This window comes from Epinephelus lanceolatus, chromosome 9, assembly GCF_041903045.1.
Source record: "Epinephelus lanceolatus isolate andai-2023 chromosome 9, ASM4190304v1, whole genome shotgun sequence".
NCBI classification, from domain to species: Eukaryota; Metazoa; Chordata; class Actinopteri; order Perciformes; family Serranidae; genus Epinephelus; species Epinephelus lanceolatus.
The window spans coordinates 15,006,048-15,031,728 of NC_135742.1; the positions used below are offsets into that span (position 1 = coordinate 15,006,048).

The window sequence follows — 25,681 nt, forward strand, 5'->3', positions numbered from 1 at the left end:
TTCAGAATCCTTTTTTGAACATCCTATTTTCAAGATTTGATTCAATCTGATAACCAAAATCTCATCAGATTACTTCTGACCAACTGGGCCACAATGGTTAAATACTCATTACTCAATTTGGTCAGCAGGTGGCAGCAAAAGCTTAAACATAATGTGCACACTGAAGGATTTTAAAATAATATTCCTCAGTAATTGGTGTTCATTTGTACAAAGGTTAATTAATCTCATTACCACTTACCACTGTCTTTTTATTCTGTATCTTTATTTTTTTTTAACCCTTTGGTAAAAATGAATCTTTGCAAACCTACTCTTAAAGATATTCTCTGCAGAAGTTTCCTAAAATAAATGTATGAACTCATACAAAAGTAATTCCTCCAAGTCATCGTTTATGACCCATTAGAAGTGTGTGGTGGTGCATTTAGCTGTCTTTACCCAGAGACTCTGCAGGGATGTTCCTGTACATAGCGTGCAGGTGAGGTTGAGTAGCAACCAGGTGCTGGGTGCCATAAGCAACATGCATCCAACATGACACCACATGTTGCGGACACAGCACAGACAGAAATGCAAATTGTAGTAAATCTGGGGCTGGTGTTCACTTCACTTTTACTGGGGAGACTGTTTACAAAGAGTAGCCGACAATTCCTGCATACTATACCTTCAATATTACAATTTCATTTACTGTCAATGTTTTGTATGCTCATAGAGCTGAAATGCTGCAAACTGGAGTACAGGTAATACATGTTAAACCAAAATAAAAACCATGTGGAATTAAGAAAATTAATTACACAGATTTGATTAATTAGATAATTAGAGTGTAAAGGTGTTTTGGGGTGTCTAATCTCTGAATGTCTGGGCTCATACTGTACTGTATTCAAAAACAAGTGGTGAACTATGACTGATTCACTCTTGAAATATGAAGCAACACAGTTCAATTGTTGTGTGTCAAAATATTATCCATGTCTATCAATATTTCAATTGTTGTTTCTGATGAACCAGAGACTTTAAGGTTTGCATAAAGCACAAAACAATGGCTAACTGGGCCATTTAAAAGTCTGAAACTTGTGAATGAAATCAGCTTTCTCTTTCCATGTACTAGTTTGCTGTAAATAAGCATGCTGGAGTATCTCTGCACCAATCTTCTTAAGAACTGCAAATTGTTATCTGCATTACAGATACTGTAAGAGCATGATGTTTGTTCTTGCTTTTATCAGGACACAGAATATATTTCCAAATCTTAGAGTTTTCCTGTCCTAATAGCAGTGACTTAATCATCAGAGGTGATTGTTTGTGGAAGTCTGACCTGCAAAGTGTTGCACAGACACAAAGTCACCACATGATGGCAGAGTTGGTTCAGATTGACTTGTTCGAAGTTAGGAAATATTTCTGAATTCATTACACAGCATATAGATGTAGAGCAGAACATGACAGGTTACTTTAAAAATAAAATTAAAGCAATTATCTGATTACCTTTTTACTTTTGATCAAATTTATTTGCTGCAATATTTTCATTAATCCTAAGAAAAGGGGCTTATTTATTAAAAAAAAAAATACAATATCTATCACATTATTTTCATGTGGTAGAGGTGCTATAGATGCAAATCTATAGTCTCTTTTCATTGACAGCATTGAAAGTAAAAAAAAGATACACTTAAAAAAAGGGTTGGAATTACTGCAATTTTAATATTATTTTATATGAATTATTTTCTGCTGCACCTGAGTAACTGGTAACTCAGTATAACTGCTGTGATCGCAGCCATTAAGTCCCTTCACAAAGAATCTCTGGATTGGAACATTAACCCTTTGAAACCTGGAGCAACATCACTTTTCTTGTGCAGTATAGTAAGTATTGAAACCTTTGAACACTGGTTCAATTTCTGCCAAAGACATGGGGAAAAACAGGCAATGAGCAACTTGGTAAGAAATGTCCCACAAAATGCAATAAAAATAGATTTGGAAATTTAAAAATTTGGGGAAAGCTAGGGAAAGACTATATGTATAGTAATTATTACATTTTAAAATTATGTCAGAGAATTATTATAATCTTTAAAGCACTCTTTCCAGGTCATTTCCTTGTTTTGTTTTTGTTGTTTTAACTAATTTTCGTGTTTTTAATTTTCTCTTTTTACCAATTTCTTGCTAATTATTTTGGTCATTCCTTCTTCCGTTGCTCACAACCTGCTTCCTCTGTTTTTACAAGAAATCAAGCCAGTTTGTTCACGTTTAATGTGACTGTAGCATAAAAATAATTATTCTTTTAGGCTGCAGCACATACAGAATGAACCTCCCCTAGTCCATAAGCCAGACCCCCCCAGAATGTGGCTGTCATGCTAATTTGGAGGGACCATGTCTCATGGTGATTTATTTTTAAAGGTCTACAGTATGTCCCTAGTGTTGTGAAATACATGATAGCATTGCACCAATGGCAGCTATCACTCCTGTTTTTCATCCCTCCTTCATTACAATTATGTTTTGCCCCATTTCACACATAGAGCCAGTATAAAAGAATAACACACACATAATTTCATTAAGTCATGTCATTGCAAATCTTAAGAGGATAATCTATCAACCAGTCGCATTTTCATGACGCTAAGGACGACAGAATTTGACCTTTAACACTGCAACAGGACAAATTCTGCAAATGCCCTTTTCACTAACTATATACCAATCTGATTGACCACAAGAAGACCTTTAAAATGACATGTTACAGAAATTACGATGACATTTCTTAGTTTATTCTGATATGAAATGTTGTTATTCGTATATTATATAATTTTAAAGCTTTTGTTGTGATCACATCAGATCAGGATGGAGTTAGTTATACAGGCAAAAACACAACTTTGTGCAGTTTGTCTCTGACAGGATGTTAAGAGCTTTGCGTTATTGGGCCGGTTTCTCGGCATCAAATCTCTCTTTCTGACTCAAAAGGGCTCAAAAACAAATCAAGCAAATAAACTCTCACATTATAAAGAATTTATTGCAGGCAAACAATACCATAAATAATATTTACAAACTATAAAACAACATTCCTTTTCATGGGCTCCATGGATTGCTGGTAAACAGTCTTTCAGTCTTGGGATAACTTTAAATCCTTTGTTGCAGCTGCATTATGTCACCTTGACCACTGCAAACTGCAAGATGTCTAGATATTTAAAGCTACATTCAGGAAACAAATTAAATTTAGATGCATGTATTCTTAGAAATTTGGTTATTTTACTTTTTCACTATATTCACTTTCCTGTTTATAACTGAATTTAAGTATTTGTTTTCTTACAACAGGTTTCAAACTGCACAGCCTTTCACAGAGTTCCCGACCACTCAACTGCAGCCAAATGAGAAAGTGAATAGCGTTGAATATAGTGTTGAATACTGGCAATCTGACGAGAGACGCTAGTTCACAAAAGTCAAGATGAAGGCTGGAAATGCAACGTATATGTAGTAAAGCAACCACCTTACCCTTCTACAGTGCGTTTTACATTAAGATCACGCATCTCTGACGCTGTATTTTTTTTTTTGGCCTGCACTGTTTGCGTGGGGCGTTAATTAGTATTCAACAAATTATGCACACATCTGATAAAATCCGTCTTTTCAGGAAAAAAAACTCTAAAAAAAATCCACAGCACACTATTTCCCTCTTGGCATTTAGTTTAGGCGTAAAGGAAATAAGTTTCTGAAAGAATTTAAAACAACAACGAAAGAACTTTCATGTCCAAAAAAAAAAAAAAAAAAAAGTTAGAATTCAATATTCCGAACAGTAAACCCTGTTGATCGTCCCCGTTTACTAATCAACACTGACTGAAAAAAGTGTCAGAAGTGCAACTAAGAACAGCTCTTTTTGTTAAATTGCTTGTTTGCAGTAAATTAAAAGTCTGAACCTATCTGATGCTAGTTTCCTTTCGCTTTTCAACATTCCAGCAACTCGAGTGGGAGAAGTACAGTATGTGCCTGTTGTGTCACACGGATTTTTCACTCTCACGTCATTGTTGTCGTTTCCTCTCTGATTCTAAACAAAAATTCTCAAAAGCTTCTTCTATCTCAGGCTCCATCTCGTCTTCAGAGTCGTATCTGTGAACACAACAAAACCAGTGATTTACTTTTAACTGTATGTGCAGATGGAGTGTGTATTACTAATGATAGTATGTGCAAGTAACTGGCATTTACACGACACACAAAAACACAAGCTCATACACACACGCACAGTTCTGAGAGAGAGGACAGGAGCGAGCTAAGCCCTCTTTGACACTGAACTGCTGACTACGCTGAATCTGAGGGAACGGTCGACCCTGTTGCATTGTGGGCCAGTCAAACACTTTTGCCAAGCTCAGGGGCCCACAGGTGGTTATATGACCTGTGTGAAGCCACAATGCAGTCACATGACCCAAGATGTACCAGCACGGTGGTACTGTTGAACCTCTATAGATATGGGTTGAAAAATAACAATAGGCTGGTGAAGAATAACACAGATAGGAGAAATGAAACTGCCCCAACTTCTTACTTTGAGGACATTTTTAAATGCACGTACTACAGCAGAAATATACAGTATATATGATAGGACCAGTTTCATTCACAGTGACACTCAGCTTCCGTGTTGGAAAGGGACAATGACTCTCAGACTTGCCTTGTACATGTTGCTGTGAGCCGTTTCATGTAGGAGCTACTTTCTTTCTACTGAAATTCACCTGTCAACCGGATCACTGCTCAGAAGGAGGCGTGTGTCTACGAGAGGCTCATGACAGTGCGAGACGTAAACATCCATACGGTATCACCTCGCGCTAGGTGAGCTAAGAGATGCACACTTCCTTCTGCACAGAAATGTGGTTGGCAGGTGTAGTTCAGTAGAAAGACAACAGTCCCTACATGAAACTGGACTTTGAGCACCACAAGCCGAGTGCCAACTAGTTCCATTGTACTGAAGAGACGGCAGACATCTCTATGGCTGATATCTCAAACACTCAGCAACTCGCACCAAAAAAAATCTAGATTTATAAAAATCACTACAGATAAGAGGAAAAGTATGTGTTATGAAGGGTATCCATAGCAACAAGCATCAACAGGTCATCCAATAAAGTTGGTAGCTGTGCACTTAAAGAAAATCATGCATGCCCCACCTATATTATTTTTACTGCTGTGATATGTACTTACAGGTCATTTCCATTTTCTCCATCAATGTCATGGAAATAATGCTGCCTGTCCATGATCTCCTGGTATTTTTCAGCATATTCTGTAAAAGCAGAGACAATGACACTTAAACACAGAAGAGGCTGGAACATGACTGCACATGTTTTCCCATTTAAAGTAGGAGATGACTGCTTTTTTCACAATTTAAAGGACTTATTGAGTGAGACGGCTGAGAAGAGTAAACAGGATGAATCAAGCCAAAATGCAAATTTATTACAAATATTGTTATCTAAAATAAATTATGCAGTGTGTTTGTGAGGAAACGTCCGTTTTCTAACCAGCATACTTTGTAGTAACGTTTCAAATAAATAGTAGTTTAGCTGGAGAATAACATATCACATAACAAATAAATAAGTGCTAATAATAAAAATAACAAAAGTATTAATAAAAAGCTGTTTGCATACTGCTTCATGTTGCCATCTTCCAATTAGAGAACTGATTTTTTTTTTTTTACAATCAGCACAATAACGCATCGCAAACAAATGTAAAGTCCATTTCTATCAACACTGTTTCCATTTTGAATTTTAGCCTAGAATTAAAAGGCGGCATAGCTTCAGTTTTAACTGTGCACATGATTGATATAAATGAGTATGCCAATTTTTCCTTTGCGTCGATTGCAATATACTAAACAACATTTAACAGTGCAATTTATAGAACTGATTCATTCTTTCACTTATAAAACCACTGTTTTATAGATATAACTGTTATAACTCTAATATCAAAAAAATAAATTAGGAAATGTTACGCCTTCTTTTTTTAGTCTTTTAACCGTTTTATTTTATTCTTTTTTCTTACTTATTACTTAAAAGCAGACACCAGAGAGTTATCTTGCATGTCAACTGTGCCTGTGACTGACTAAACACAGCTAGCTATAGACAGGGTGACACACCGCCAATGCTAGCCTGTCCTGATCTGTCATGTACATGTTTTCTTGAGTCACCTGGATCTGCTGCTGTGAAAGGAGTGCCGTCTTCTGTGTAGAATGTAGGTTCATTCTAATAGGAGAAAAACAAATGACAAACAGAAATACAGAAATTATGAAAAAGAATAATAATATTTTAAAAAAGGAAGAAAAATGGTGAGTATGGTACATTTGACACTCACCATAAAGTAGTTAGGGTCGTTGTCTGGTGTGGCGTTGCTGGCTGCTGCGGCAGCACGGACTCTGCCCCAGTCACTTGATCTCAACTCCACTAGTTTTAGAAGCATCTGTCTGACATCTCTGAAGACAAAATATTCTCGTATCAACACGAGTTACCCAGGACCTCTATTAGGGTTTAACTCTTAACTGCTCAGTCTTTTGCCAGGTTATGGCTGATTTTTGAATGATGGCACATGTTTCAAGTGCAGTGTGTGTTAAACATAACACTCTGGTAAACATTGGCTTCATTACCATTGTTCATAACACTCTGAACCTAAGACCTCATCTGTATATACTTGATTCATTTTTTGTGAAATATTTATTCATCCATAGCTTTTTGATGCTGGATGACTGTCACACATGATCATTAGGTGCAACTATTTTAGCAGACACCTCTGTGAATGTCTCCGCAAAGTTGCAGCATCTCAGATGTTCCAAGCTTTTTAAATCTAACGTAACCTTAAGCATAAGCCTGGAGTATTCGCTGCACACAAAAGACCACATTGATATACACACCTGCTGCAGGTGGCATCCAGTAGAATAGTCTCTATTCTTTGGATCAGTTCATCCATGTGTGGTTTCCCACTTTCTTTCCACGCGTCATCCAAGACAGAGCCTGTCAGCTGCAAATGCAAAACACATTCTCATTACCGCCCTAAACAACAAAACTACCTGGAAAGCTTTCTATACCAATGTGTAAACATATTGAGATATGAAACCTTAAGCAGTTTCACAGCACAGATGAGATTTGCATCCACAGGATTGGAGAACAGGCTGTTCATCAGGTCCTTCAGACCATTGAGGAGGATATCTGCTCGACTTGGAGGTCCTTTCCCTCTCTTAATCTGAAGACACAAAAACAGATTGGCACAAATTACAACGACTGACTAATAAAATGAAAAGATTGAAGGCAAACTATTCTTGTGTTAAGGGCTTATGAACCCAACTTGCAAAGTTAATCCCTCCCCTGAGATCTACAACATGTATACAGGTGACCAGAATACAACGGAAAGCACCAGCAGCATCACCAGACATCCTAAACGTCTGGCAGCAATTCAAGCAGGGTGTTACCAAAACAACCACGGTCCAAATAGGAAGTCAGGATTGTGTTGTGTAAAATTTAATACACAAATTAAATAAATGCATTTAAACAAGAGAACCTCTTACCTCCAGGTTAAGGTATAGCTCTCCCAGAAAGAGCACAAAGGAGTGGAATTTCTTCTGGGTTTCCAGTTCTCCGCGAACAGCTGCATCCCTCTGTTCATACTCTATTCGACATCTACAGCAGACAACATTCTTCCTTTTTAATATTCATTTGAACAGAGACAGGTCAAGATGCTCTGCATGTTGACCTTATTGTTATTTTAAATTGTATTACTGCTCGTGTGATACCAAAATTTCTATCAGATGATTTTGCATCATCTTGTAACAACACTGTCACCTTCGTTTCAACATTCTATTATAAAGAAATTGTATTTAATGACAAGTTAAGCCAATATTTGTTATGAGATCTTTAACCCACATTAAATCCAGTAAAGACAGAAATAAATCACCTTTGCAGGAGGAGCTGTCGAAAGTTGCCACTTGGTGGGCTGATAGTGAGGTGATGGGACAGGTAGTTACAGAGCCTGGCGCCCGTGTAAGAGAAGTTTGGAATGGCCGTCGACTGCAATGAGAAGAAAACTTAATACCCAGTGTGCTCCCTTATACAATCGTGTGTTTTGTCACTAACATACATTTATATTTAAATTGAAAGTGTATGCTGTGTTTAGACAGGTTTCGTTTCAATTTGGACTGAATATGTCGCCCCAAACCTGTGTGTAGATCAGTTCCACCAGCTCATTCAACAACTCTTCAGTAGTAACCCAGGAATTGAGCATGGCAGTTATCTGTTCAACATCTGACTCGAAGGACCCTGGTGAGGAGCTCAGGTGGCCGAGGAAGTCTGTGACTGTTTCAGCCAAGGTTGGTTCACTGTAGTAGCTTTCATTGTCATCATAATAAGAGGGGTCCTACACAAAAATCACAGTAAAAAAATTAATAAAAAAAATCCAAAGCACTTTGTCTTGCTACTTCAAATTAGCCAAGTAACATTTAAGTTAGACATTTCAATGTATAAGATATTCTGATCTTTACAGATGTAATGAGGGATGCAACACTGAAACAGTTCCTGACTCCAACTTGGAAGCTTGGAACCATTACAATACATGTTGTTTAACAATATAAAACAATAAGAGCAATAGTATCAGAGTAAAGGCAGTGATAGTGTAAAATGCCTCTTACTTCATACTGGCTGACTCCCGAGGGGACAAACTCTGGGGCACTGGCTGAAAGCTTTGATGACTTGACCAAGGAATCCACCTCATTAAAACCTATGGAGGCAGATGTACTGTTGGCATTCGCACTTTGTTGGGGTTTGTTCTGTCTTTTAAAGTCTGAAAGAGGAAGAAGAAAGATGTTCTCAGTCTGTGATTTGAGCCTCTGTGACACTACTTCACCCACATGTTCACTTTCTCTGTTTTTTCTTTAAAGATAAAGCTGGTAATACTACATATATTCTTGTTGTTGTGAACTATTGACTCAAAAATTTCAATCCTTCGAAACGGTTCACAAATATACTTTAAGACTGACTTATTCTCTGTAACAGCTGGGCACTGTAATTTTAACAAACTTAAGTCAAACAGGAGTACGTTGTGCTGTTGTTTGAGACCATTTTCAGCCAAAGACTTGTTGCACCAGCAAGCATTTGCAGCAGAAGGTTTCTGTAAATGGGACTGACTCAACATAAAGAAAAAAAAACCTACAGTGTCCATGTTTATAGTAATGAAGACACCCATTGCAAAAATGTGGCTCATTGATGTGTTTTTGATACTTCCTGGACAGCAATGTGAGACTATTACACAGAGGAATAAGCTATACCAACAGACTACTTGTTAGTAGAATAAATTCTTCACTGGTTTTAGCCGTTTTATGAGATCTGACGAACACGGATCAATAGGAAATCAGAGGCATAGTGCACCAGAAGTAAACAGAACACACCACTACACAGCACTGCCCTGCAGGGTTTAGAAAGTACAAAAAATAAGTGTAAAGCTGCAATACAGCACATAATACATAATACTCCCTGCTATGTACCACTGACTTTAGTGCTGCTGCGCACACTACACGTTTCACACAGACTAATGTTGGCAGCAGAGTGAGTGTGCACCTGCCCCCCAGTGCTGCAGCGCATGCATGTGTGCAGGTACAGCTCCCAACTGCCTGACTGAACATTTAAGGTCATGCTGTAGGTGCAGCTAGAGTGCAGTGCACATCAACCTAGTGGAGTGGGATAGTGTTTGGCTGGTTGGCTACCATCCCAGAAATGGGTACTGGATCATGCAGGTATTATATATACATTTTCCACCCATACTGGTTGGTACTAATGTACTTTAGGAGACTTTTAATACAGATGCAGTTGTGCTTTTCAGACCTGCCCATGTAATCACGTGGTTTTGACCATGACCATACAGAGGCATAGTCCTTTAGAAACAGATCACAACAGGGCATCCAATGCTCCAAACACTGGTCTTACTCTGTGAAACTGATACTCAAAGAATATGGTTTTATCAGTACAACTACACCGTGATTTACCTCACTGTTACTTTACTTCCCTCCAATTTAAGGCCAAATACTTGATCAGATTTAAAAGGGGAACTGATTCTTCCCCTTTGCTCTGATTATGCTAACTTTACATTAAGCTAGTTAGCTGCAGTGGATGTTAGCTCTCCAAAGTTTTAGCTGGGTAAGACAGCTTTAACTGTGACACGTAACTAACCAACGACGTGACATTTGAGTGGGAGCTTTATTTAGACGCTGCGTTACCTCACATGAAATAACAATCCAACAGGTGCATGTCGCAACGCCAAAATGCTAACGGTTGAACAAGCTAACATTAATGGAACGCTAGTTAGCAGCTAGCTAACTAAATGACAACACCAGATTAACAACAGGTTAAACGAGTATTTCAACCACTACGTGCTTCTCAGACAAGCTGTCAGCCGGAGGAAATTTTGTAGCTACTATTAAATTCAGGGAAACACAGTCTGGCCTTTAGTGGCCATGTCATGTCAGTTGCATTTACCCAAAACCGAATCTGAAAGTAGCTATTTAGCCAAATTAGCTCAGTTACCGTTAGCCTAGTTGACAGCTCCCTACCTCCAGCAGCAATGGCGTTGGCCGCGCTCATGTTGTTCTCGGCGAAAGGCGGGGATGTTCGCGGCTGCCTCAGCGGTTCCCTTTGGTTGAAAAGCTGGGTTTTGATGTCCCCGTCCCCGACGACATCAGCTAGCCCGGGGTCTGTGGGGAGATTTCGGCTTCTCCCCGATCCAGGAGCTCGGTCGAAACTCTCGTTCATGATGACTGCTCGCTTGTTCTCAGCGCAGCATCAGAGAAAGACGAAGAAAAGATAATCACCGCTTTGGGTTTTGCGTAGAAGCAATCGCTTGTGTTATATGACAACAAAACACGCCCTATCTCTCTTTCATGGTGTTTTTTCCCTCTGTCGGTTGGTATCACAGTATACACAACTTTTTTGACCACTTCCTTTAACAACAAACTCGCTGTCGCTGATTATCAATGACAGCGCGTGATATCAAAATACAGGTGTCTCCCTCTGGTGGCGCGGAGTGGAAGCGCAGCCATTAATGGTGCATTGTGCAGACTCAAAATACAGCACAGTTTCATCAGTGACGGTAAGGTTATTTAGATTATTTACCTCTAAGTAAATGTAGAAATACCTAAATTAAATATGCATGTATTTAGGTAAAAGTCCTACTTTCACAATTTTACTCAAGTACACAATGATAAAGGGTGGCGGTGGTCAGGTTATGTTTTTTTTTTAATGCTGTGAGGGTCTTTTACCTTTTTCTCCTGCTAGATTAATTCTTCCCTTTTAAGATTTATGATAGATAACAATAATAGCACTAATAATAATACATCCATACATATATATATAATGAAACTCAAGATCCAACCCCACTCTCCACCCTAATAGTTTCTATACAGTCCCTAAAAGTACATGTATTAGTTGGAAAAGTACATATCACTCACCATGCAAAAAATGCCCCCTGTGAGTATTCCTTAATTGAACATTGTATTATTGGATCATTATTACTAATGCTTACTTGTGTAAGTAGCATTTTACTGTTGTAGTTGCTCAAGATCAGGAGTGTCAAACATGGGGCCAGCTCTAATCCGGCCCACTAGATGACTTTGCACATCTAATATTGAAGCAGTTGTGAAGGCTTAGAGGTGCAGCTTTCAGGAGCAAGTTAAATGAGTATCCTACTTCATATAAAATGCTGCTTCAGAGGCTTTTCCACCCTGACCAGAATACAGCTCTCTGAAAATACAATAAATACTTACTGTGGTCATATTTAAGATATTGAACATTGTGCAAAATATTGTCAACCAGCAGCTCCAGTACAAAAGACTCAGTGTCAGACTTCTATTTTAAAATACTTTTGGTGAAACCCTACAGCTAAGGTACGGCCAAAACTTTAGGTAAGTAAATTGTATGTAAGGCGACGGATCACCTAACCTGCTTCTTCAATAGCTTCCACTTTAGTTTGGTGTGGTGATGCCAGCATTATGTGGAAAAACTGAGACATATTGTTGAATATGCACTTTTTTTGTTAAGATATCTCAGGCTGTTCATCATCTGTTATTAAATAGAGACATTCAAAATGTACTTGTACTTCTTTACACTAAGAGAAAATGAAAAATGTGAATGTTGTTATTATTTTGAGGTTATTCTACAGTGGTTTTACTGGTCTGGCCAACTTGAGATCAACTAAGCCCCATGAACTAAAAGGAGTTTGACACCCCTGCTCTAGATAGTGTTAATTTCAACTATTGTTGGTTAGTATATGACATTATTTTATGTGATAAGATACAGCAAAAAGTACAGTATTTCTCCCTGAAATGTAGTGAAATAAAAGTATAAACTAACATAAAGCAACTTATAAAATAACAAGGCTATTTTTTTAAGTATTTTTGTGAAGATATGTTTCCGGACTATCATTCCATATAAGCTGCTGTTCAAATCCCTCCAGTAAAACCCCAACACAATTTGTAAATCAAATCTGTTCTCATTATATTTATAAATCCAGCTGTTCAGTTATTCTTAAATTTATCTGCCACAAGATCTTTGTTAATGCTTTAAAAAACCATCTACTTTGCAGGGATGCTGAAGGAGAAATACTAAAGCTCATGATTTTTTAAATTTTATTTGTTCTGCCTTTATTCACATTTAGGGAAAAAAGTGTATGCTTTTGCACTGGGAAATGTTGGATTTTATGTGAAGTTAGCTTGTGTAATATTCCCCCCACAAAAAATGCTGAGGACATGACTTCAGTGTCTGCAGTGTAGCTTCTGTTAGCCCTGTTTGTGGATTTAGGCACCAGTTGTCTGCACAATACGAGTGAGTAATAACAGATCCGTTAAAGGGTTTGTGTGGTTGTTGAATTGTTTATATAACCTAACACTGATCTAAAATATTTGCCAAAGCACCAAGAGTTGGATAATTATATTAAACTGACCCACATTTACGCATCACAGAGGAAAATCTGGACCCGTGCAAACCCCACGGAGGTGCCTCTCTCTCCCTGCTCTACTCTCTCAGTAGCTGCCCACTACAAACATGTGTTGCACCAGACCTCTCAGTGTAAGTATTCATTAGTTGTTTTAGCCTCCAGTCATTTTCCACTTGTTTCCCAAAGCTGGATCACATTATGCCACAGAGAATTCCCGCGCCAGAAATGCGGAGACCCACTTTGATAAACTGATTACTGCCCCTATTTGCAGTTACTGCAGTTTTTCCCTCCATGTCAGTGTCTTGGAGGGAGTTCAAACATTCACAAATCTCAGGAATGCACAAGGTGACAGATGATCGGTGTTGAGGGGGGTCGTGAGAATACTCATTGCCACAGGTTTTAAATGCAAAAAAATGTGGAGTTTCAAGTTTGAGCAGAACACATGTAGCTTATATCCCTGGTGATTTATTAACTGCATCATTAAGGTATATACAGAGCAATTAAGGACAAATTTAAGTCTATTGAGGCTGTGTGTGGTATAGCTTCACACCAGAGACCAAATTAACCTTCCTAATGTGTGTTACTTGCTGGTTTGCCAATGTCATCAGATGTTGATAATTGGCTGAGTTGGCTGAGTTGGCTGGGTTGTCATGTCAGGAGACTAAAATTGATTTTGCTTTCACCCAAAATTTTACGCCTGTACAACGTAAGAGTTCAATGTTCTTCTGATGTAATATTGACGTCCAGTGCCAGCTGGGTTTTTCTTGTAATTTTAGTTTTGAAATATAAGCAAAGGAATACAAAAATCTAAATGCTTTAAGTCCATTTAGTCAAAGACAGTCTTCTAGATTATTTCATTTATATTCTTTATGACATTGCGCTCGATAGCCCTCATTTGAACTTTCTAATCTACAGGTAAATCTACAGGTTTATCCACAGGGTGCTGTTATGAATCTGGCCTCAGAGGTGCAGCAGCCACACCACATTGCACAGAGCAGGGAAAATGCAATAGACACTGCTGTGTATGGTGCAGAGATGGTCATGAAATAGTATTCCATATGTTGCCATTGGCCATGACTGTCATGGTGGAATGCTCTGCAGCATTCCTCGGTATTAATCATTCGTCGTGGTGATTCCTTAAGAAGACATTAAAGGACAACATACTACAGCCTGAAGCAAAGGCTTTTCTGTACTCTGGATTCCTGTAGTTCACCTTTTGTTGTTTGCACTCCGGAGCCACAGTCACGGGCCGACTTGGATAAATTTGAGAGTGAAGACGATCTCTCACCTTCCTGTCTTGGCCTACTCTCCTGATTTTTCATGCCCTCGCTGAGATGGATGTTCACAGAGGCGGGATACGAGAACATGAGGCCCGGAAGCCTGTGGTGTTAATGTTCTCCCTGCGGTCTTTTGATCCTGCATCAAGGCAGCTGTCATTGATTAGTGTGTTTGTGGATGATTACTGAGGGAAGTGGGTGGTCAGACACAGGTCATGTCTCTTTTTCTCCCTCATTCACATTTCTGCCTCCGCACACACTCAGGCCCTCCAGAAACCTATTGGCCTTAGTGATGCAGAGCAACATGACAAATCTATTTTTTTTTTGCTACGTATTTACTATTCAATCTCTCCTGCAATCAGGGAATGTTACAGCTCTACAGTAATGTGGTGATATTAGGAAATGATGTCAGCATCTACAGGCCATACCACGGAAGTCCCCTCCCTCCCATTCTGTTGTGGTCGGTCTGTATGTTTCCCGTTTGTTTGGGAGCTAATCATTAGCGCAATGGTTGCCACATGGAATATCTGGCTAGGCATTAATAGTTGCCTTTTGTCCCTCCCTACCTCAGAGGGAAAGATAAGAATAGACTTACCATGACCTGAACGTTCACCAGGTTTTCTCACCACTTGCAGTGAAGTCAGTTTTTGGTGTTTTATTGAGGAAGTGAGACGGCTGCGTTGCAGAGGAGAAAGTGGTATTTTATTTTCACATAATAGAGTTCCTATAAAAAGTAAAGAATGCAAAGGAATGCTTGCCGTGTAAGTGTTCCCCTCCAGTTAAATATTTCACAAAATAAATAAATCATTACAATACAGTCAAAACACAGTGGTTAAGTATCAAACATTTGCTTTAAATGTGGTGTATCCTCTATTATTTAACGCTGTCGTGATACACTGACCAATCATTTCCCTCATCTTATCCATTCTCTATCTCTCCTCTTTATGTTGCGGATTATCTGGTGTCTCACAGGAGCATATGGATTATAAATAACATCTTCTGCATCTACCACAGTACATTAGATGGGACAGTATCTCCTGTGTTGTCCACATCACACACATACTCCAGTTGCAAAGTGTTTGGCACAGAAAAAAAGGATAAATATTGCATCCCGTGCCACAGAAAACACAGAAATCATTGTCTCCCACCAAATAAAGTACATGATCTCAGTCAAAGTCAAGGGCAGAGACCATATTTGTGTGTAACAGTGTTAGTGCCTTGTTTCCAAATGAGAGATTTCTCAGTGATTGTCTTTATTTTACAGCTTTTTTTCAGTATTGAAAACCTCTCTGTCCAGTGCTGCATATCCTCCTCCTCCGCTCAAGTCCTCCAGCTCACACCATAATTGGAAGGAAGTGGGTGGCCGTGTTCTTCCTGCGGGTTTTCTTCCCTCTCAGCGGCTTCCCGTGGACATTCAGGCCCACAAACATCTGCCGCTTCTTGTTCTTCCACTCAGCTGACGCGTACGTGTTGTAGCCGTTCTCCTCAATCCGCTCCTTCAGGGTGCAGTCGACACCGAACTCTCTCTGGAAAAACAGTAGGTATCACGTTTCAGTGTTAAAACCCCGGCATGTGAGGTTAAGGCAAAACACAGATCATTTTCTTGTGCAAATCCATTGTGGTTGCACATGGTACCTTGTTTATTTACTACTCCTTAATCTACATCGCATGCTTTGCTTTGTGTGCCTGGGCAGAAGCTAGTGTGCACTTTGAAAATTGCACAGTTAGAGGTTAACGTGTGTGCATGCACTGGCCTAGTTGTTGACCCAGCAGTTAGAGAAGTAAAGATAAGGCCTCCTTTGATAAGGACAGAAGAATCTAACACTATCTCTCTCTCTGGAGCATCATGATTGACCCCTGACCCGGATACTAACCGCTCCGTACACCTCTCCCTTCCTGCTGATAGCCAGATAGTAGTTGCTGTTCAGCCCTTTGATGGCCACCACTCCCACATCCACCGATGTGATCTCCAGAATACCTAGGGTTCAGCAAAAAGACAGTTGTATCAATATGTGTCAACATTCAGAGAGCACATGAGTAAAATCAAGGGCGTAGGTTGTGTTTCAGCATTGTGGGGGGGACACTTAATTTCATGCATTCTGGTGATTTTTTTATGCAACAATTTGTGCCTTTTCTGCATCAAATTATAGTGTAAATGTCAAAAAAAGTGCTGCTACTTCCATATTTCTAGTGGGGGAGCAAATGCACATGTTGTGAATATTTTGTCCCCTGCACCGACCCCCCTGAAAAATCTACACCTACGAGTAAAACGATTTTTCAACTATGTGTTTCCAAGAAGTTTGAACTGAAATGCCAGAGAAAAAACTTTTTCTTTTTCATTTTTTTAGTTCACAAAGACAAATAGAAAACAGAGGAAGTAGAGGTGATAATATTTTCCTGACTCATAGTTGCTGTGGGTAAGACTAAAACTAATATATCCATAAAGTTTTACAGGCATCAGCGAAGGCAACTAATGGATAACAACATATTGCACGCTCATTTCAGGCCATGTACATGTGGAACCACACAGTGTGGGAATGCTGCATAAGGTCACAATTATTCTTCGGGCACATTTATCATTTCAGTGATATTATAAAGTTACTTTACAGCCTACACCTGTGTAACAAATTCCAGCTGCGCAGGCCATTTAGTTTGAAAATTAATAGGTGGATACCACAGAGACTCTCAGGTTGTTTATGTTCTGTTTGGTATTTAGGTTTCCAAGTCCCTATGCAAGCAATTCAGGTTTCTCATAGGCTATTAGAGGGGCTAATTTATACCCCAGTTAACAAGGGCATGCTTTTGCCACAGACAGCTGTGGTTATTTGTGTGGTCTCAGTATCAGAGGTCAGAGAGATATAACTTCCTAATGTGTCCTTTGACCACAGAACCCACTTGTCTCGTTTTATGTGTATGTGTGTGTGTGTGTGTGTGTGTGTGTGTGTGTGTGTGTGTGAGTGTGAGTTAACCTCCCCTGTTCCCATGGCATGTTTGATTTCATGCCTCCCTCCCTGACTTCCTTTCCCCACTTCCTGTGAGCTGTCGTTATTTTATCCCGATAAGCGCACATGTGTACGCACACACACATTCAGACACACACTCTAGCGTGGGGTGTGAACTCCAGAGAGTCGACGACATCCTTTGATCAGATCTGCAGCCCCTCCTCTGTCTGATGACTGTTTGTGTGGCAGCCCGCTCTGCTGTCAGACCCACTCTCCGGTGGCTGGGGGGCCTCTGAGGCTGCCAGCCTGGTACATGAGTGGACAGTGGAGGACGCAGGTGTGCCCCCAAAGAACAATCCCTCTCTCTTAAAAATACAGCAGCCTCTCTCCTCGTCCGTGAGGTCTTGACTGTATCAGTTTCTAGTTCAAACAGTGGCACCTCGGGGCAGTGAGGTCTGAAGCGGCAAGGCGGTGGTGGGGACTGTGACACAACAGCCATTGAAGATCTAAGAGGAGCTGGTTTCTGTATGGGATCGGGTGTCGGGTATGGAGTGAGGATGTAAGACAATCTATGGCAGTCTCTGGCTGCTCTGTAAACATGGGAGGGATGAAAGGAAGGAGAACAGAGGAGGACAGAGGAGCCATGACAGTGAGACTGGGGGTGGAGTGAGGATTAGTAAGGCTGTAATGATCACTGATCAAAGTCAGCCACCGGAGGCAGGGGCGAGACAGGTTGTATATACACACACATGCACTCACAAACGCACTCGCACACACAGAGCTGATATTGTAGCAGGTGAATGTGCACTTGCACACAACTTGCAAAGCCAACCTGGCTGTGAAACTACAAAATCTCCATTCACTGTTCTCTGCTGAACGCTCAACTCGGCCCACAGGTGGAGAGTAATGAGCTTATGGCTGCAATAAGCTTCCTCCAGATTACAACATTAAGCATTAAATGTGACAACAATACTTTGAATGGGGAAAATTTTACAAACCACATTTGAAAAAAATGTAGCCTTAAGTGATGCGGCAAGGTTCAGCTGTTTACATGGGGAGACAGCAGTTTTTCTTTTGCATGCTGGTTGCTTTTTCCTAATGTGCGGCTTATTTGATACGCTCTGTTTGGAGTTACAACAGTAAATGGTGCGTTGGTTGTGGAATGGAGGCACACAATGCCAGTGAGAATTAAAGGTGGTTTTTCCACAGTGGGATGCCAAAAACAATGTGCTTTGCAGCTTTCGTTGTTATTCTTTCTCACTTTGCTCCTTTCTTTAATTAATGCTCACGGGCTGCCCGAAAAAACATTTGCGCAGATACGTTTGAATGTACATTTTGATTGGTGCCATTCCCATGCAGAAAAGTGGAGTGGAGCGAGGCGTAAATCAGGATATGTAGTAATAACACTTGATAAGGACCACACTGAGTGTATTTACACAGAAGGGATATCCATCCTCTTCCCCACCTCAGAGAAAACCTATACATCTCTCTCCTGCATAAGAACGCCATCTGTTTTTTTCCCACGCAAAAAGGCCACTGCTTTGATTAAAGGAGATGCATGTGCACAGAGACACACACATGTAACGTATATACACACTTCTTCTTGAGCCATGTCCAGAAGCATCTTGCACACATGGCCTGGCCCCTACAGCACTGAAACACAACTGGTGGCCCGACACACTCACACATACACACACAGTCTTGACAGGCTCACCCTCTCACACCGTCCCAGCCGTGGATAATTACCCAAACTTTTTAACTGCCAAGCTTTTGCCTTTTGTCTTATTTAGCAAGGTTTCCCTCGGAGCTGCTAGTTAAATTCAAGAGAACTCAGCTGTGAATCATAGATTTTTTTTAATCAAGTACTTCCTGTACTATGCAGATTAGCTGACTTGAACATAATCTCCCTCCCTTTCCTTCTGCCTCTCTGTAACCTCAGCACAGGCTCCCAGCGGGTTGGAAAGCCATGTGGGACAGTTTTGCGTTGGCATCCCCATAAATCTGTGGGAGGCTGGATACTGGCTCTTTAACAGACAGTGAGTTGGGTCCTCGCAGGGCCACAGGCAGCACCCAAAACCAAAGCCTCCACATCCCACACACCTTTTAGACAAATCATATATAAATTAATCTATTGCAAAATTTAAATGCAGCGTGTCTCAGGAGAAGCCATTCCTTGCAAAAAAAAAAAAAAACCTTGATATTTGTCACTTCAAGGGACCATCGAGGGTCTACAAAGGACGTCAGCCCTAGGATCATGTCTAGCCCCAGGGGCCAGAGCAAAGACTGAAGCTGCTGTTGTGTAGTATCCTTTACCGTGAGAACCTGATACAAGGGCACATAATCCACACACAGTGTCCTCAGACCCCCTCAGGACACAGCTTTTTGATGGCACCACCATTGATACTGAAGACGCGCGGCTTTGATGTGGCCCACAATGATGTTCAGCCATGTCATTCATGAACTTGTACCTCTAGAGAGTCCCCTGTGCTCCCTTTCCCCTCCCTCACCGACGCTCAACCTGCACTAACTCAAACTGACTTCTGAAAAAGGCAACTCACGCTCCTAAAAATGAGAAGCTGCAGGTCAATGAAGGCAGAAGACAAGAGCGGTAAATCAGCTTCCAAACATACATAAAGTTTAAGGTGAATTCACACGCCACTATTATGATAAACTGAGTCAGGCTTCTTTCCTCCACTTCAGTTTAACAACTTAAAAGAAACTACTGAAAAAGGCGGCAGTAAAGGCATCACAATGTAATACGGACAGTAAATAAAGTTGCCTCTGTCATGACCTTGTCAAAACAAACATCTCCCTTGACATTCTGCCTCCCGTGCCATTTCCCCTAAGTCACTTTGATCGAATGTGCGGTTTAGCTCTCCCAAGAGGAACATTAAAAGGTTCCATATACACTCACTATGGGGGGCAGAGAGAGGGAGAGCATGTGAGAGATGTATATGTGTGTGTGTGTGTGTGTGTGTGTGTGTGTGTGTGTGTGTGTGTGTGTGTCAGTAATAAGTGAGCACATGTGTCGTCCTCGGCTGCTATATGATCACACACCCACTGGAGCATGTGAGTGCCCACTGGCTGATAGGCACACACACGTAGAGCGCGGTGGGGAATGCTGGGAGACTAATGCTATTTTACTGACTGATATCCCGAAACATACAACATGTAATCACTTTAAAGACGTGTTTCTCCAAGTGAGCACGTCAAGCTGCTTTAAACAAATGTCTGATCTGTCACTGAGGGTATGTAATTTAGTTTGACGCTGGCTGGCAGGCGGGCAATGTGAGTGGGAGAGTGAGTGAGACACAGACACACAGAGAGGCCCAAAGAGTCTGAAAGCATCAATGAGACTGACATCCATATCCTCAACGCCCCCCTCCCCATCTCTCGAAGCCCTGTTCTTCTGTGGTTGTTATCAGCGCTGTTTACCCAGGGCTGTGAAGACTTCCTGATAATGGCCGGGTTATCTGCCCCTGCTCCTTTTTAAGCCATCTGAGAGCTACCATCATTGTGCTGAGTGTTTGGACAGGAGAGATATCAGCGGGATGTCTGGTTTAAAACAAAAAGACGACTCAAATCGGGCCTTGCTTCATCCAAACTAACCAATGGGCAGGCTGGCGGTCTTTGGAAATGAACGAAGAATAATGCTTTTTGTTTAAATTCAGTGTTTACGCCAAGTTATATATCTAATTTATGTATTTGTGTTGGTGTTTTGGGGGGACAAGCTTTTTCTCTTAAGGAAAATCTAATTTCTCAAATTAAAAATAACATTTAAGAGGGTTTCCTTGTGCCAGAAACATCCCTGACTTCAATCAACAGGTGCTTTTTATTATGCAGAATACAGTTTTGGTTGCAAAGGATAAAAGCCTTGAGTTCACACTTCAATTTGGAAGGTTAAAACCGATGTTTTAGCTCAAATAAGCCTTCGTTGGGGTCACAATGAACTTTTGCAGCCACCACAGACACTCAGATCATCTTTGGGTCTGATTCTGTCTTTTTTTTGTCTACTTTTCTCCATTGTGCTACACAGTGAGTTACTTACTGAGGGGGTCATCTTTGCTCTTGGTTCCATTGACCTTTCCGTTCCTATCGATCCTCAGGAAAAACTTCTGGAAAGAGAACAGCTTCCTCCTCCGCATGTCCCCTTGGAGATGATTGTAGCTGCGCACATGCCTACCCTGCAGCCCCCCAGTCCGACCCAGGGGGCCCCCAGTGGCCCTGGGCCTAGAGACAACCTCGGCCTCTGAAATGTTCAGTGGAACCCTGAGAGTTCGTGGGTTGGCGAGTCTTGGTTTGTCCCTGCGGAGGTTATGGCAGGCTGCCCCGGGTAGGGAGAGGGAAAAAACCACCAGGGCAACTAGGAGAGGCAAAGACAGGGAGGGAAGCAGTGTTGATGTTGACCTTTGTCTGGGGATGGTTTCCAAACCAGAACGAGCCCCTAGCCCAGCCCTGGAGCAGGACGAGGCAGAGGCAGCCTTACTCCCTCCAGCAGCCCATCTGATCATGGTAGTGTGCTGTGTGGAGGACTAGAGGCAGCCTCAGAGCCTGGGACATGCTGCTGGGGGCGAGGATAGGCTGGGAGGGTAGGGAGGGAAGCCCTCCACAGTCCAGACTGGGAGAGATGGTCCCCCTGCAGAGTCTGAAATTCCTAGTTTTCCCTCTGAATTACTTTTGATAGAGTAATGACTGTTTAACAAGTCACTGTGTCTCAAGCTGATACTCCACAGAGATCTCGTCTCCACTGTTGAAAGGTTTTAGGCTGGAGATCAAAAATTCTGTTTTGGAAAGTAAATCAGTCTGAACGAAAGATTCAGCAGGAAAACAACACACCAATTACTATTTGTGTGTATTCCAGTAACAAACCTGCTTTTCCACTTTTCTCCCGTCACCTAATTCGCTCTAAATTGTTTGTGAAATTTTGACTATTATGCTTGGCTGCTCCTGTGTGACCCTCGTGTTTCCAGGCACTTGCTTAGTTTCAGAAAACAAAGTCAAAGAAAAAAATATAAAGTTCACTGATATCCAGGTGGTAAGTTTACCATGTGTAAAATTCCTTAGTTCCAGTAGATTAAAAAAAAGTGCACCACACAATCTACCTGTCCGAAAGCTCTACACTCCACATGTGCAGGAAAGCATTTTCAGATTTCACTCTGAGGAGGAAAAACAGGATTTAAGACTTAAAGAGGAACGCTGGTCAATCCGGGTGCATGTCAGATAATCCATCTGTCTTCTTCTGTTGCCCTGCTCCTCTCGCTCTCTCCTCATCTCTCTCCCACTCTCCTTCTCTGTCTCTGTCTTTACCCCCAAATGACTCCACCTTCATGCAGCATCGAGGTAACGGACTGGGGAGGTCTCTCTCTCTGTCTCAGGGTTGAGTCAGAGTTGTCTGCCTCGTGTTCGTTAGGTCCTTGATATGAGGATTCCTGGTGTGATCTCCTCACCTGAAGGGTGATCACAGAAAATGACTGTGTTGTGTTGTGTGTAGCTGTGTGACTCTTAAGTTATTTGATCCCTCCCTCCTTTACTCAACTTCCCCTCTCACATATGGGAGCAAGTACTGCTCTGCGTGTGTGTGTGTGTGTGTGTGTGTGTGCATGCCTACATACAAGCATATCTAACTTATGAGAGTGGGTGAGAGGTGATAGCAGGGTTTATCTGAGTAGATGCAGCAGGGCAGGAAGAAGCCGTCTGATAGTATTGGATCAGTCCCTACGGCTACAGATTGTACTGATGATTGCTTTATTGAATAATCAAAGGGTGGTTTGGTTTTTACTGTGTATGCTGCAAAAAAAGAGGGGTCTAGGTTAAAGGGGCGGTTCACCCCAAAATCCAAATTCCATATTTTTCCTCTTACCTGTAGTGCTGTTTATTTGTTTGGTTTGTTTTGGTGCGAGTTGTCGAGTGTTGGAGATATCTGTCATGGAGATGTCTGCCTTCTCTTTAATAAAATGGAACTAGATGGCACTCGGCTTGTGGTACTCAAAGCACCAGAAATTTTACTCCTGGACGAGAGGCTCGTGCTTGTGACAGTGCGAAATGGAAGCATTATTGCCGTCCTGCTCAGCAGAGTTGTAACGTTAGCTAGCACAGTGGTGCTAGGTGAACTAGCAGTAGATGCACTCTTCCTGCGGTCAATGGGTGTGAGGCAATGCAGCTTTATTTGTATAGCACATTTAATACACCAGGGCAATTCAAAGTGCTTTACAGAGCAATAATATATAAAACATAATAAAGGATACAGATTTAGAGTAAAGGAGTTATGAGAATATATATATATGGTAAAATTAATTACTAAATGATTCACAATTTTAAAAAATCACGCACGAGTGGTTAGCATTGTCGCCTCACAGCAAGAGGGTTTCTGGTTTGAATCCAGGATGCAGAGTTTAAACCCCGGGGTGGGGGAGCCCCTCCTTGCCGAGTTTGCATGTTCTCCCCATGTCAGCGTGGGTTATCTCCAGGTCCAATCCAAACACATGCAGGTAACAGGTTAACTGGTGACTCTAAATTGTCCACAGGTGTGAATGTGAGCATGAATGGTTGTCTGTCTCTATGTGTCAGCCCTGCGATAGTCTGGTAACCTGTCCAGAGTGTACCCCGCCACTTGCCCCACGCCAGCTGGGATAGGCTCCAGCCCCCCAGCGACGCCCAACAGGATAAGCGGTTACAGAAAATGAATCGGGGGGAAAGAAACATTAAAAAAGAAAAAGTGCCTGGATGGAAAGAAAAGGTTATTTAAAACTAAGTTTAAAAATAGTTTGATTAAAGAAAATTTATACCAAAATATTATTTTAGATCTATTCATGCATGACAGTGTGAGATGTAAACATTCATGGCGTCCTCCTCGGCTGAGCTGTAATGTTAGCTCAGTGGATGGATAGCAGCAGATGCACGTTTCCTTCGGCACAATGATACAGTTGGTGGGTGTAGTTTGGTAGAAAGAAAATAGTTCCTACATAAAACTGCTCACAACAAGGTCTGTGGATTATCTTGAGCAACCAGGTCATGAACTCTGGACAGAGACATTGTTGTCAAGTTTTGTAAATGTTTTTCCTTTTCTTCTTTCTTGGTGCTTTGAGCACCACAAGCCAAGTGCCATCTAGTTCTATAATACTGGAGAGAAGGCAGACATCTCTGTGGCTAATATCTCCAACACTCTCACACAACTCACGCCAAAAACAATCTAGATTGATAAATAACCCAACACATGAGAGGAAAAATATGTATTTTTGATTTGGGGGTGAACTGTCCCTTTAAAGTTCATTTTTGTTATCCAGTACATGCTTGTATGGCTGAGTGTGAAGGGGATGAGTATGACAAATTGAAATGGACCCACTTATTACTCATTAAGATGTGATAATCCTGACAAGTGGCCATCCTCCTCTATCTCTTCAGATAAAATCATATTAAGTTACTGTTGCCGGTTCCAGTCTGGAAGCTGTCTTATCACAGCCATCTTCTCTCCTCTCTCTTTCCCTCAAGGCACTTTATCGTAGTGTGTTATCTCTCCTGCAGCGCTGTAATACAATGAAGCTCTCCAGTTTCACTCACCAGACCTCTGCCTTCCTCTGTGACTCAGGTGTCTGAGTGGCCCTCGGCCAGTGAGACTCTCTTTTACGAACCATGCATCGTTTGCTCCTCAAGGCACGGCAGGCACAGGATGGACAATGTCATAGTGGACTAGACAACAATGTCCAGTATGTGCAGTGAATGTGCAAAATATTAGGGATGGTCGCTGTTCTCACGAAGAACACTGATGAGGCAGAGCCAGATAAGAATGTTATCTGTCATTGGTTTAACTGATTTTCCTAGGTTAGAAGATACAGAAACATTTGCATTGTGCAAAGAGGGCTGCCTGCAACACAACAGCAGTTATACATTTTGAAGTTTATTAAGACATTAACAATGATAAAGGGCCATATAGAGACATTTTAAACAATCCACTGTGATAAACAGAACGTGAGCTAGCAGTCTTATCTAGTCCCACTGATCCCCGTGTCTTTAATGTCCAGGTCTGTCCTGTTCTTCACTTTCCTTCCCCTAAGTCCCAGTTTTAGTGCCTGCTTTAATGTCTGTCAACGATCTACGGCCAGAGCAGCAGTCTGGTCTTGGCAAGGCTTTATCCAGGGATACAAACAAAGCTATCTTATCATGGCTTCCTTTGTGGTGTCTCTTCCCGCTGTGATAACCTGAATCAGTGCAGAAGAAACAGAGCTGGGAGGAGCAGGCATCATTTATACTGATAAGTGTTGCAACAGTAATGGTGGAGTAAGTTTATCTGGATGTATTTGCATTATGTAAAATGGCCCCTACCTAACTTAAATGGTACTGGTCTGATAAAAATGGTTTTATCTAAATTTAAATCTTGTTTAATGTATTGTAGTTAAAGAAGAACAATATGTGTTTTTCTTAATTTTATATTATAGCATGCCATTTGTCTGCATCCTCTCTACTTGTACTGTGGAAATACATATTAAATACGAAACAGAGTAGTATGAAATGTCAATTTTAAGTCATTTAATCTAGTGGAGTAATACTACAAGATAATCAAGATAGTGTCCCTTG

The 25,681-nt window shown here is 41.1% G+C and overlaps 2 protein-coding genes across 3 annotated transcripts; both read right to left on the minus strand.

Moving 5' to 3' along the window:
• Positions 1 to 2,955: 2,955 nt before the first annotated feature.
• Positions 2,956 to 10,925, minus strand: paip1 (poly(A) binding protein interacting protein 1). 2 transcript variants are annotated; one of them, XM_033618469.2, is made up of 11 exons: positions 10,514 to 10,925; positions 8,600 to 8,751; positions 8,131 to 8,328; positions 7,870 to 7,982; positions 7,484 to 7,595; positions 7,036 to 7,161; positions 6,833 to 6,939; positions 6,280 to 6,397; positions 6,116 to 6,170; positions 5,140 to 5,218; positions 2,956 to 4,062 (listed from the first exon to the last, which is right to left on the minus strand). In XM_033618469.2, exons 1-11 carry the CDS (start codon positions 10,710 to 10,712, stop codon positions 3,975 to 3,977), a joined length of 1,347 nt encoding a protein of 448 aa, XP_033474360.1. In that variant the 5' UTR covers positions 10,713 to 10,925; the 3' UTR covers positions 2,956 to 3,974. The 2 variants fall into 2 exon arrangements, with proteins under 2 accessions (XP_033474360.1, XP_078026721.1); XM_078170595.1 differs by having other exon boundaries at positions 8,600 to 8,688; positions 10,514 to 10,918.
• Positions 10,926 to 14,848: 3,923 nt separating this feature from the next.
• Positions 14,849 to 22,543, minus strand: fgf10b (fibroblast growth factor 10b). Its single transcript, XM_033620209.2, has 3 exons — positions 21,159 to 22,543; positions 16,043 to 16,146; positions 14,849 to 15,694 (listed from the first exon to the last, which is right to left on the minus strand). The coding sequence occupies exons 1-3, from the start codon at positions 21,619 to 21,621 to the stop codon at positions 15,503 to 15,505; spliced, it is 759 nt and encodes a 252-aa protein (XP_033476100.1). The 5' UTR covers positions 21,622 to 22,543; the 3' UTR covers positions 14,849 to 15,502.
• Positions 22,544 to 25,681: the final 3,138 nt, after the last annotated feature.